Source organism: Typopeltis vanoorti, chromosome 12 (assembly GCF_054136105.1).
Source record: "Typopeltis vanoorti isolate ZY-2024b chromosome 12, IOZ_Tvanoo_1.0, whole genome shotgun sequence".
NCBI classification, from domain to species: domain Eukaryota; kingdom Metazoa; phylum Arthropoda; class Arachnida; order Uropygi; family Thelyphonidae; genus Typopeltis; species Typopeltis vanoorti.
In genome coordinates this window covers 91,164,465-91,178,776 of record NC_143560.1, presented here as the reverse complement: position 1 = coordinate 91,178,776, position 14,312 = coordinate 91,164,465, and the positions used below count along the sequence as shown (strand labels likewise).

At 34.0% G+C, this 14,312-nt stretch overlaps 1 protein-coding gene across 4 annotated transcripts in view; it reads left to right on the top strand.

Moving 5' to 3' along the window:
- Positions 1-14,312, top strand: part of LOC150100998 (uncharacterized) — a 402,791-nt gene that overhangs the window by 77,862 nt on the left and 310,617 nt on the right. For 3 of the 4 annotated variants that reach the window (XM_090402275.1, XM_090402273.1, XM_090402276.1), the window contains exon 3: positions 13,588-13,707. In XM_090402275.1, the coding sequence (XP_090258401.1) occupies positions 13,588-13,707 (120 nt within the window). Of the gene's footprint in view, positions 1-13,587; positions 13,708-14,312 lie in introns of those variants that run through there. The other variant, XM_090402274.1, reaches the window with a different exon arrangement.

The following is a 14,312-nucleotide window of genomic DNA, read 5'->3' as shown; positions in this document are numbered from 1 at the left end:
CAAATTACTGAAGGGATTTTACAAGATTAATTCAGAGGAAATTTTTCAGAACGAGTGTGGTGGTGAGAGAGCTAGGGTGTTAGAACTAGGTTTTTTACTTGGAGAGTGGTGAATGAGGGGAATAAGCTGCCAGAGTTTGTTGTGGGTGCCATGACTGTAAATGAGTTCAAAGCAAAGTATGATAGATACTGTGCGAATGCCAAATAGTCATTCTTGATATAATGTTTAGGGCCTCTCTTGATGAGTCTAAGGACTCCTTGGAGTTGCCCATAATAATAATAATATACACACACACACACTTAAGGGTGCTACAGATAGACTGTGCTGTCTCCTTAAACAATGCAAAATCAGAACAGTATACAATATCAGGTTGTAAATATTTAGTTTATTCAGTAAATTATTTCATTCCTGTTTCTATGTAGTTTTATTCCAGAAATGTTAATTTGTAACACACTTCCTACTAATGAATGATGTAGTGAAAAATCATCATGCTTTACAAATTCATAAATCAGCTATTTCTTCTTAGACAGCATATATAATATCAGCACTTACACAGTGTCTGTCTAGTATCATTACTTTAATCAATTTGCATACCTGTTAAATTATTTTCTCTGTGATTTTTAAGTTCAGATAAATTTGCACTCATTCTGTATACCTTACTCTTCCTGTTTAGTCATGGCTAATAAACATTATCTGTGGCTAAACAAGTCTTGACTGACTGACTCAAAACAGTACCTATCATACCTCTCCTTAATCCATTCTACTAGTTCACCACTCTCCAACAAAAAAAAAAAAAATATATATATATATATATAATCCCCATGTTTGCTTCCCCTCTTCTCATGTATGAATATATTTCTTTTGTATTAATAAATAAATTTGGTATGACCACATATAATCAAAAGTGTTTTTTTCTTATATTATTATTATTCTACTTAGTTTCCTATGCACTTTGGTGTACTGCCTCTTCTAAAAAATGCCATATAATGGCAAATATTGAAAAAGGTTCATATAGAATTTCATGAAACACAGCACTATATATGCTGTGTTTCATGAAACACAGCATATATATAGTATGCATAAGAATGGCAGCAATTTAATTAATTCCCAGCCACCTACAAAAAATATAATAAAAAAAATAAAAAAGAACACTAGCCCTCAATAGTTTTTGTGACAATGAAGATAATTTGGTACTAAAGATTGACAAAGAAATCTATTAAAAGATTCAGCAGCTATAACAGTTGGAAGAAGACACTACTTAAAATATCCACGACAAAATAAACTCCTTCATCAGTTATAAAGATCCTTAATTTAGGATCTTTATAACTGACCTAAAGTGATTAAAGGTCAGTTAACATCAAACCACCCTGTTGTCCTCTGGATCCTAAAATTCACAAACACAGTATTCTGTTGTGACCTAACAGTCCATGTAGATAAAATAAATTCCTACATCAAAAATTCAAAAGATTTCATTGTCAAGGTGAAGGATATCTTAAAACCTACAGACATAGCAAGCATGTTCATCAAAGTAACCAGAGTAGAAACATTATTACTTTTACAAAATCTGTTCTTATAGCTGGTTTGTGTGTTTTTCATCCCACAGACAAACAGGCACCATCCACAAGAACACATATAATCAACAGACATAATACACTGGCCTCATCGTCTGAGTTGCTTCAGCTGTAAATCCCAAACAACTGACCAACTATTCCTTTCCATCATTCTTTTCAAACGTTAGACAACACTTTTTTGCAATTTGAAATGAGTACTGTGAGCAGAAAGAATGTCCAGCTATGAGTTCATCCATTTCACCACATGTGGCAAATATGTATATAAATTCTTTGAAAAAGATGGCCAATGCAACATACCATACTAAATCTAAAATCTGGCTGTGTTATGTTGATATTTTCCCTCATCTGACCTGTTACCAAAGAAAAACTTAAGTGTGACCTTAATGCTTAATGGAACAGCTTAAACCTAAAATACATTTTTCACTAGAAATTGAAGAAAGTGGACCACTTCCATTCCTCAATGCATTAGTCTCAGTCAATGAGCAAGGTAGAATAGCATTTCTTTTGCACAGGAAAAAATCAACACTGATCAGTATCTACATTCTGCTTCTCTCTTACCTAGAGATGTGAGATCATAAAAATTCTTAAAGACCAAGAGTGTGTCTTTTCTAGATAATAACAGGAGGAACAAGAAATAGGTTATCTAAGAGACATTCTTGTAAAAAATCAATACCATTCCACAAAAAAATGTCCAACAACAACTGCAAATAATCAAGAAAATAAAAACTACTAAGGTACGGTCACTTTACCAAACAATAAAAACATCACATACAAAAAAGCCATGGTTCTGAAAAGTATGACATTAAAGTAGCTTTCTCACCTATAAAAAAAAAAATTCCATGCTGAGATTACCTAAGCCACCTTATCTGCTTCTCAGGAAACCAAATATATATAAAATTTTCTGCTTGTGTGTTGGACAGACACCTCCACCATCTGGGAGAAATACAGATGAAAGAATGTCAAGAGTGATGAGAAAGACATCATACAAATCAGGTCTGCCCTATCATATTGCAAATGAGAAACATCAAATGATTTGAGAGCTAACTGACATGCCACATATTGAGTTTAATACCTATTTGTAACTGTGACCACCATATAACTGGCCTTGACATGTATATATGCCATAATTACATGGATGTGAAGTGCCCATTGAAACCAATATAACCTTTGGATATTATAGAAATCATATGGATATGAAGCATATATTTTATCCATGTGGCCATTTAGATAATTAAAGAAACATTGGAAGTAGTATACAGTGTCCAACTCAGTGCAACAAAAACTGAGGCCTTATCCTAAGCCAGCTTTGGTCTGCTTACATAAAAGAGCAGAAATTCACAGATCTAGGTTAGATAGGCATTGTGCAGCACAGATCACCAGTAAAGCATATGTCAGCTTGATTTCAACTGTCATTTTGATAATAATTTCATTAATGTTGGTTTATGTTTCAATATTTGTTTTAAAAAAATTTCATACCTCTGAGGAAATACACCACAGTGAACATAAATAAATACTGAATTTATTATTATTATCTGAGACCTCCAGGGAGTCAAGGACTCATCAAGCAAGACTATAAATCACCCGAAACCAGCTATTGTACCTTTTCTTAAATTCATTCACACTAGATGCACTCACTACCCCTAAAGGTAAACTATTTCTCTCACTCATTGCTCTGTGAGAGAAAAACCTGGCTTTTACCCCTTTCTTGGCATCAAACAAACTTAACTTCCATGGATGCTCCCGTGTTCTCTCCCCACCTTCCATCTAATGAAAAATTTCATCATAGGATATCCTATAACACCCATTCAGAAGTTATGACCCTCTATCACATCATCCCTCCCTCTCTCTCTCTCTCCTGTTAACCAGAGTCTGTAATCCATGTACTTGCAATCTGTCCTCATAATCTAAATCCCATAATCCTGATATAATCTTTGTAACTCACTCTTCTTTGCACCCTTTCCACAGCTTCTTTATCCCCTTGGAACCCGGGAGAACAAATCTCATGCAATAATTCAGGTGTGGTCTTATCGAGGCTTTATAAAAAGGCAAAATTATCCTTACATGTTGAGGTTTGCTTCAACATCGTAATTATCCTCTTGAGTTGTATTTGCAACTTTTGCTATTACACCAAGATCCCTCATCAATTTCTTGTAGCATTAACCCTGCTGATATAATATTCCATGGAAATCTCATCGCACCAAAGCACATAGCTTTACAGTTACTAACATTAAACTGATTACCATTTTTGTTTACCCAAATTTGCAGCTTATTCAAATATATTTTGTTCAAATCATCAACAACAAACCACAGAAGCTTACTCTATGCCCACAGATGTGAGACCCTTCAACACCTCTGCACATATCAGAAGAAGGAGAATCAATTCTGATAATAGGGTAATCAATCCGTATTGTGGGATGAGTTGATTATTATTACACATCGGAAAGTTAACTTCTCTTTTATGAATATTGTAGTTTATAAAGTGGTAACTATTTTGCTTGTGTAACAGTTCAAAAATTTTATGCATAAAGCACGTGATTTCACGTGTTGGTGACTAATTCGTACATCAACTTATTTCTTTCTACCCTTCAACATGAATTGACTCTTCTTGGCACCAAGCCAACTGAGGTTCTTGTATCTGTGGTCAGATGGTACTTTCTTCAAATTTCTTCAGTATCTATCCTAGGACCCCCCCCCCCCCCGAGTAACTAATAGATTTCTGTTTATTGTTATTGAGCAAAGAAGCTTTGTTGGCTATTATGAGTGGGGGTCCTGAAATAGTCTTCACTCCTTAAATTACTAAACCAGATAACTTTTTATTGTATGTTTCTCTTTATATTCCTTAATTGAAGTTCTACTTAGCTAATCGTTTTCCCATACAGATATAGGTTTATTATTCTTTAGATTACATCCTTTACTTCTTTACTTTACATACTTTAGATCAGTGTTTCTCAAAGTGTGGTATGCATATCCCCGGGGGGGTCCGTGGCAATTTTCGGCTCTGCATCATTAACGCATCGAGTAAAATTTAATGTATCCGTGAAGTTCAAGATCGTAAAACGTTCCTGTTGTATCACTGAATAAGGTACAGAGACATCTGCAGGCTGTGTAATATGTTTCTCAACAAACAGTTTAATTAGAGATACTGGGATAAACGGCACCACTAATGAATCGCATGTCCCCTCCCACATAAAATTCTGTATATAGTAGACTCAAGCAAAACCATATGTTGCACCGGCAACATATGGTTTTGTTTGAGTGAACGTGTTAAAACTAAGAAATATATAGTGGATGTGTTTCAGATATTATATAAGGAATTCGGTTGAAGAGAATTAGCATTTTAACTCAACTGTCGGCTTGCCTTTGTCATTTAGTGGTGTGATCTTTTGTTAATACTGCACCAGTCATATGAACGTCTTCATAGCTGCTTTATCTCTACTGGCCTACAATTGCTGTCTGTTTCGAGCTCTGCTTTCACTATCCATTTGTTGAAGGACTGTTCGTTAAATACAGTAATTTTTTTAGCTTTCAAATTCTTAAGTATGGATCATTGGTTAAAGACTGGATTTTTAAAATGCACAAAAGAGAAGAACATAGCAGATACAAGTAGCTGTCAGCAACAAGAAAACGTTGATATTGTATCGGATCAAGTGAAATTGATAAGGGTGTGTCGTCTGACATCTCTAAAGAACCAACTAGGAAGAAGATGAGAAAACTTCGTAAGTACGATTTAAATTACTTGAAATGTGGATTTTCATCGACGGCAAATTAAGAGGAACCTATTCCATTATGTGTAATTTGCGGTGAAACTTTAAAAAATGAAAGCATGAAACCATCTAATTTGAGTCGCCATTTTGAATCGAAACATAATGAATGCAAGGACAAACCTGTCGAATATTTTTCAAAATAAACTAAAAAATTTAAAAGGATCTCAAAAAGTGATGTCAATTGTGTTAGGAGGTAAAAATATGAAGGCTTTAGAAGCTTCATATTGTGTCGCTATTAATAGAAAAAAGTGGTGCATCAGAAACAATTGGTGAAACTTTGGTCAAGCCTGTAGTAAAAATAATAGCAGAAATTATGATCGGAGATAATGCAAGAAGATCATTTGATCGGATTTGCGTTTCAAACAGTACTGTTCATCGAAGAATCACTGAAATGGCTGAAAATATAAAACAAGCATTGTTATCCGATATACGTAAGAGTCGTTATTATGCGTTGCAGGTAGATGAATCCACTGACATTATAAATTTTGCAAATCTTCTGGTGTTTGTTAAGTACGAAAAAAATCAAAAAATTCATGACGACCTTTTATATTGCCAACCCTTGCCAGAACATACAACAGGAGAAGAAATATTCAACAGTATAAATACCTTTATGCATCAAAACAAGCTAGATTGGAAAAGTTGTGTTGGAATAAGCATGGACGGAGCGAAATCCATGGTCGAATCTAAAAAAGGACTTGTTTCAAGGATTCAAGTTGTTGCACCAGATGCAAAGTCGACATACTGCTGCATACACAGGGAGGCTTTGGCTACACATATGATGTCTACAGACCTAAGAAAAGTTCTTGATGAAGCTGTAAAAATTATAAATTATATTAAAGGCCGCCCTCTAAACGGCAGACTTTTCTCTCAACTTTGCAAAGAAATGGGAAGCAACTATACACAACTTCTTTTCCATATACCAGTGTTCATTGGCTTTCTCGTGGAAAAGTCCTTACTCGTTTATTTGAACTTCGGAATGAACTACAAGTTTTTCTTGATGAAAAGTTTGAATTGAAAAAGCATTTACATAATTGGAAATGGTTCAGTCAATTAGCATACCTGGCAGATATATTTACTCTATTAAATAGTCTTAATTTATCTTTACAAGGCAAGGAAATTTCTATATTTCATGTCCAAGATAAAGTGAACGCCACGTTGGCAAAAATGAAGTTATGGCAAAAGTGGGTTGGTAATGGAGAATTTGATGTGTTTCCATCTCTTCATGAATTGCTCGCAAGTTCAAATGATGTGAAAATTACTATCATGCATCATTACAAAGCTTACAAATGAATCTAGAAAAGTATTTCCCTGAATTGGACATTAATATTGATTGGATAAGATACCCTTTCAATATCAAGAAATCTATCCCAAAGGGTATATCGTCAATAAAAGAAGAAGAACAACTTTTAGAACTAGCTTCCGATGGTTTCCTAAAAAATAAATACAACGAGAATACGTTATCATCATTTTGGCTACAAATACAGAATCAATTTCCTGAATTAACAGATAAAGCTCTAAGGTTCATTTTTCTATTTCCAAGTTCATATATGTGCGAAGTTGGATTTTTGGCCCTTGTAGATATTAAGACGAAGAAGAGGAATCGCATTATAGATGTCGAACCGCATCTGAGATTGAAATTAACAACTATAGAGGCAAATTTTGCTGAAATTTTATCTCACCATAAGCAATTTCACTCCTCTCATTGATGATAAATTATTTCAAGTAAGTAAAAATTTATAGTATCTTTATAAAGTTTGTTCTATTAAAAATAAATCATATTTTTTGTTTACATGTACATCTAAATTCAAATAAAATAGACATTTACAACGAAATATATTTTATTTATTTATTATGATTATTATTATTTTGATAAGGGGATACTTGGTAATAATGAAAATTTAAGAGGAGGTATGCAGATGTCTGAAGTTTGAGAAACACTGCTTTAGATTATCTCTATATCAGTCAGGTAACCCCCACACCCCATTCCAGTGTGTGTGTGTGTGTGTTTGGGGGGTTATCCTCGATGTTTCTCCCGTGACAGCTGAGAATGAATCTAACACAGACTATTTCCATCCAAAGGGTGCATATTGCATCATCCATCCAAGCACATTGTGGAGCTGTTGTCAAAAGTTCTGTCAAAGAATCAAATTTTCCTTTCCTTTTGAAACCACATCTTATATTCTTTTAGGAACACACTTCTGACTTTCAGAGTTTAAATTGATTTAATCTCGCTGTATATCTACTTAATGAGCTCATGCCCACATGAATGGTATCAACAATACCACAGCCTCTGGAACAAACATTTGCAAGTTAATTTGTAGCTGTTCTTCTCTTGTAAGATATATTTTTTGTAAAATATATATTAATAATTTGTAAAATATATATTAATATTTTGTAAAATATATATAAATATATTATAAAAACAAAACACAGAGTACAGGGAAGACAGAAATTGCAGCTCACACCCTTGAACTAAAACATATCCCCCAAATCGACAAGGCCATAATCCTAGACAAACAAGACAACGAAACAATGCTTAGAATATCCGAAACTATTGCCATAAAATGCGATGAAAATTCTATCAACGTCCACCGCCCTTACCTAATTTCCGAATGTTGGACAATCCAGAACTTACAAATTAAGCCATGCCTCCAGCCATGTAGCGACCACAAATGCCCTAATTTGGCAGATGCAATAAGGTTCCGATGACGGTCAGACAACGTCCGAAATGGTCCGCACCCTGTTAACCCCTGTCCCAGTTTCCACATAAGGATACCCTTCCCCTTCGTCCCCCCCCCCCCCACACACAAAAAATGCGGCCCTAAACAAAAGAATATATATATATATATACATATATATATTTATATACATATTATTAATAATAACCTGGGTTTCCAAACTTGTTTCCCGCGTCAAAACACACCCCCACGTTTCTTCTCCCCCCCTGTTTATATACAACCTTCAGCAAGATCTTGGAATTGGAAGGCATTAGAACCAAAACCAAGGTATGTACAAAATTTTTCCACCTCTTTTATTCTGCCATAATTGCCTTCTATACTCACCCATAATGCCCTAAAAATATATATATACTCCTTTTTTGAGTAATGTTAGCCAATGTATTAAAATAAGGGACACTCCTAAACAAAAACAGGCTATAATAGCCGTAATTATATTAATAGTGTTTAAGAGGAGTAACATGGGAATTTTCCCAGAAACTATACTCAATATTTTTTTGTATTTCTCTTTCCATGTTGTGCACCCAATGAAGTCTTCTAAGAAGTTGAAACTAGTTGTACTCTCAAATAATAAATAGTATTTTTCTGTTTTGGTGTCTCTTGGCTTATAGTCATTAAATCTATTTAATTATATATATAATATATATATGTATTCATGAACATTGACTCAGTTACTTTGATACATTTAGAAAGATATTTAATGACTAAAAAACTGAGAATTAATTAAAAGCTTTAATGATAAAAACCACAACTAGTTTCGGCTTTTACAGCCTTCATCAGGTATCTTTTTAGGAAGAGGAAACAATAATAAAAACTGAAGATTCTAAAAAACTGAGAAGCACAGATAAATTGCAGTACATAATTGAAATAAAAAATGTTGTATTAACACTCAAGTTGTTCTATTTTACATGCCATTGTTTGTTGTATGTGTGGTAGCAGACTCTCGAGAACGCCAGTACTGAATAACAGCAGTATGGCTATCAGGGATGTTATAGCTTAAATTGTTGTTCAAAAAGAAATTAACCACCTCTCACATGTCTTTGAACAAAATGGATATTATGAAAAAAACCATTAAGAAATTTCTTATAGATCCTCCTAGGCACCACAATACAGAAACTACCAATTTTAAAGGTAGCATCTTAATCCCATACATCAGTTCGGTCTCCCAAAAATTGGCTAAAGTCCTTAAGAAGTACAACATCAGAACATTATTCACTACACTTCCAAAAATCCAATCTCTTATAAGCCATCCTAAGCCTAAGCATCACAATCTGAAATATCCTGCCATATATAAACTGTGGTGTGACTGTAATGTTCCTTATAATGATCAGACTAATAAGTCTATTGAACTTTGTATGGAAGAACATAGGAGAGACATCTCCTATAAAAGATCACATGCCAGTGCCTTATCCAGCTATATTCTCTTCTCTAACAATCCTCATGATGATTTTCAAGGTCACTCAATTTCCTGGGATAGATCTGAAAACATTTTCCGCTGACAATGTTGAATTTGAAAGAAAGATAGTGGAATCCAGGGAAATCATCCTTAATCCTGAACATTCAAACAACAATTTAAGCTATAACATCCCTGATAGCCATACTGCTGTTATTCAGTACTCGCGTTCTCGAGAGTCTGCTACCACGCATACAACAAACAATGGCACGTAAAATAGAACAACTTGAATGTTGATACAACGTTTTTTTTTCAATTATGTACTGCAATTTATCTGTGCTTCTCAGTTTTTTTAGAATCTTCAGTTTTTATTATTGTTTCCTCTTCCTAAAAAAGATACCTGATGAAGGCTGTAAAAAGCCGAAACTAGTTGTGTTTTTTATCATTAAAGCTTTTAATTAATTCTTGGTTTTTTAGTCATTAAATATCTTTCTAAATATATATATATATATATATATATATTACTCTGCTTTTACAAATCTGTATTTGTTGCCAACTTTCTATTTGTTCATTATCATGCTTCAGTAATTGTTAGAATAAATGATTTCCTGGCATTTATTCTAACAATTTATTCATAGATTCATGGAAGTTTGTGAATTGCCCATAAGAAAACTAATCATATCTCCAGCAGATCAAAGCATGTTGCTTGTTTTTAATTACTTAAAAACAAACAAGCAAAAATCGACCATAGATGGCAACACTATTGGCAAGATTTTTTTTTTTTTTTCTAAGTTGGTACATCTGTCATAAACATCCATGTGAAATCACAAGTCATTCTATCAAGTAGTTTGTTTTATACAGCTGTTTGAAGCAAAAGTGTTGTCTGTATCCCCTGAAATGGATAAAATTGACTACCGTGCGGTTATAAAATTCTTTGTAAAAGAAGGTTTAATGCCGAAAGAAATTCATTCGAAGTTCATAAAAGTTTATGGGTGCTCTTTTCCTTCATTTTCAACAATTAAGAAATGGACTGCTGAGTTTAAACATGGTCGTACCAGCCTTGAAGAATGATCCACGTGAAAGACGTCCAAAACGTGTAATAACACCAGAAATCATTAATCAAGTGCACGATCTGGTATTGGATGACCAGCAAGTCAAAGTGCATGAAATTACTGAGAATATAGGAATTTCAAAAGAACGTGTTGGATATATTTTGCATAAAGAATTGCAAATGAAAAGGCTTTGTGTAAGATGGGCTTGCTCACAGCAGATCAAAAATGCACTCGCATGAAAATCTCTGAACAGTGCTTGGAGCATTTTAACAAGGATAAAACGGATTTTGTGCGCTGATTTCTTACTTTGGGTGAGACTTGGATTCACCATTACATACCAGAATCCAAACAGCAGGCAAAACAGTGGACAGAAGCCGGTTGTTCAGCACCAAAGATGACAAAATCAGTTCCATCAGCAGGAAAGGTCATGGCATCGGTGTTTTGGGATGCTAAAGGCATTTTGTTTATTAATTATCTTGAAAAGGGGTAAAACAGTAACTGAGGAATATTATTCTGATCTTTTAACCAGAATAGACGAAAAAGAAAAAAATTTGTGAAAAAGACCCGGTTTTCAGAAGAAAAAAATCATCTTTCATCAGGACAATGCATCTGCTTACAAAGGTGTTTTGACAATGGGAAAATTAAGGGATTTGCATTATGAATTGTTGGTACATCCACCCTATTCCCCAGATTTTCCCTCTCTCTGACTTCTATCTCTTCCCAAAACTAAAACTCTTCTTTGCTGTCAGTGTTTTTCTTCGAATCAAGAGGTGATTGCAGCTGTAGAGGGGTATTTTGCAGATCTTACTGAGAACCATTACAGGGGCGGCAGGTGCTGGAGCATACCTGGGATAAATGTAATTAGTCTTGAGGGAGATTATGTTGAGAAATAAAAATAATTTTGAAATTATAAATTTGTTTTGTCATTGTTAGGCTGAGAATTTTTCAGACCACCCTCATACTAATGATTAAATCCACATATTTTGTAAGTATTAAAATTAAATAAATAAGAAATGAGCTTAAAATTAATATCAACAGATTCTGATGCAAATCATTATATTCAGCAAAAAAAAAATTATTTAAAGATCTTAAAAATAATAAAACTGATGTTTTTTAGTGTCTAGCTCTAATCAGGATAGATTTGTGAAACCATTTTGATAAAAATAATGTTAAAGGTTGAAATATAGTAAAAATTACTATATTTCAACCTTTAATATCTGCACCATCATCTATGATGATAGAAAAAACCTGGATCAGACTGACTTTTTTTTTTTTTTTTTTTTTTTTTTTTTTTTTTTTTTTTTTTTTAATGCAGTAATCAGAAAATCTGAGCTTACAGTTGAAGATTGTTCTATAGTAACATCCAGCTTCCTGTCAATGAGCTCTCTGATCAGGGTTATTTCCACCTTTGATCTTTAGTTATATGAGTTTCCACATTTCATATGTAGTTAATCTGGTTACAATCAGGCATTGCTATTGTTCATTTCTTTGACCATTTAAATATGGTGATGAAAACTAGATACTTTTTTAACATGATTGATTTTTATTCATTCATTTTTGATTAGTGAAGGTCATTCCTCACATACATTTCTTGATTGCTGTTTTGCCCTAATATAAACTGCTTGGAAAGAAGTCAATAGACACCATAGTGTGAAGAACAAACAGCCATGGCATCCACCTTAATAAGATGTAATACTTTTTCCACTGCGATTACCGCAGCAATCCTGTGGGGCATACTTTCCATGTGCATACAATAGCAATCAATGGTAATTTTGGACCATTCTTCCCGTAGACTTGTAATGAGGTCCTGGACCATTGTGGGGCGAATGTCCCTTACCCTGTGCTGTAGTTTACCCCACAGATTTTCAGTAGAGTTGAGATCAGGGGCTCTGTGGAGGCCAGTCAAGTTCAACAGCCAGAAATGTGGAGTAGTGGAGATTGGTTGCTGCACCATGACAATATTCCAGCCCTCACAGCCTTGTCTGTCCAACAGTTCTTGACAATAAGCAACATGGCGGTTGTTACTCACCCCACCCTTCCTACTTGCCCAATCTCTCTCTCTCTCCATCGATAGCCATGAAAGCACAGCAATTCGTTGACGTGAATGAATCACTGGAAGCCATAAACAGTATTCCAGTTGAACTGTTTCCAGCAGTGATAAAAATGTTGGAACAAGTGCATTGACTCATGTGGAGAATACTTTGAAGGAGGCTAGATATGGGCATTTTAAAATCGTGAAAGTATTTTAAAATACTTGCACAAAGTCCACATCCTGTTGGTTGGAGAGAAAGGATATGTTATCCACTCTACTAGCTAATGATGAATTTAATAGCTAACAAGTTATACGGAAGACTAAGATCTTTGGACTGTTGTAAGTAGACAATGATAGATGAAGAGAATAATTTACAGATATGTATAGAAAAGAGGTGATGTAATATATCTTATAGGCAATAATATCTTATAGGCACTTCTCACAAATACTACAATATTGCATATTGTAGCATTTTGTTGGAAATTTATACAGCTTACAAGAATTCATCCTTGAGATCGGCGAGTATAAATGGTTGGTTTGTATGTCTTCATTCAGTGCTATCAAAGTCTGTACAGTAGGCCTTCTCTGATGAATGTCATGAATTTCTGAAACCTGAAATAAATAATACTAATACTCTACCAAAAATACCATAATGAAAAAGTAATCAAGAATATAGCCAGCCAGTCTTATCTCATTTTCCATTTATGTATTATGCCAGAATTTCTTATTATGACAAGTTACTTGTTCTCTTGTTTATGATTGGAATTATTTATCCTTAAAAAGTATGAAGCCTTATCTTTCATGCTGTTGTGAAGGAGATATGTTCAAACATTCATACTTTATATTTGATGTTTATTTTTCCTCCCTATTGGTTTAAAAAAATTACTTTCTATGCTCTTTCCTGGAATTTCCTCTTTAAAGTTTTTGTGTACACTAGATTACCTCAGCTGTATTAAAAAATAATAATTACATTGAATTTTATTTGTAATAAGTTGAAATTGATTATGTAAGTCTAAATCTCTAACATTTTTTTGTGGTAGATATGGAAGGAGAGGACCTAGCTACAACAGTCCTAACTTGTGAAGGAGATATAAGAGATCCTGTATTTCCCTTCCAGCTTCAGCACCTTGTCTGCAAGTTGCGTAGTCTTATCTCAGATGGTATGGTTTAGTTGTATAATTCATGAAATACAGGTCCAAGTTTTTTTTAAATAATCATATTTGTGTCATATGAATTGACTTGTATTGTTTTTTTTTTCTTTTTTTCTAAACAGCAGCAAAGTTCAAAATGAACATTCAAAAACAAGTAAGAACAATCTTATTTTAATTTGGTCATTTGGTATAAATTCCTGTATTGATAGTTCGATCAAAACAACAGCAGTTCCTATCACAATAGAAATACTGATAGGCTATCATAGAAACAATAATAATTAGTATTATTATTGTTGTTCTTATAGCACAGGTATCTCCACAAAATCTGAAGAATTGTTGTGGGAGAACCAAACTCTCCACACATTATGTATTGTACCTCCCCTTGAACCTACGATCATCGTCATCAAATTCCTGCCATGTACCCTCAAGGGGTGTACAGGATATGATAGCACTACATGAAAAATTTACATCATTACTAACGTCTATCTACAATTTTCCTCCAAATCAGTCTGTTATTTGTCAAGACTCCAACATTATCAGATCTTATATTTCTATTGTCTAAGGCACTTTGTACCGTATCAATCCACCTATATCTTGGTCTTCCTCTGGGTCAT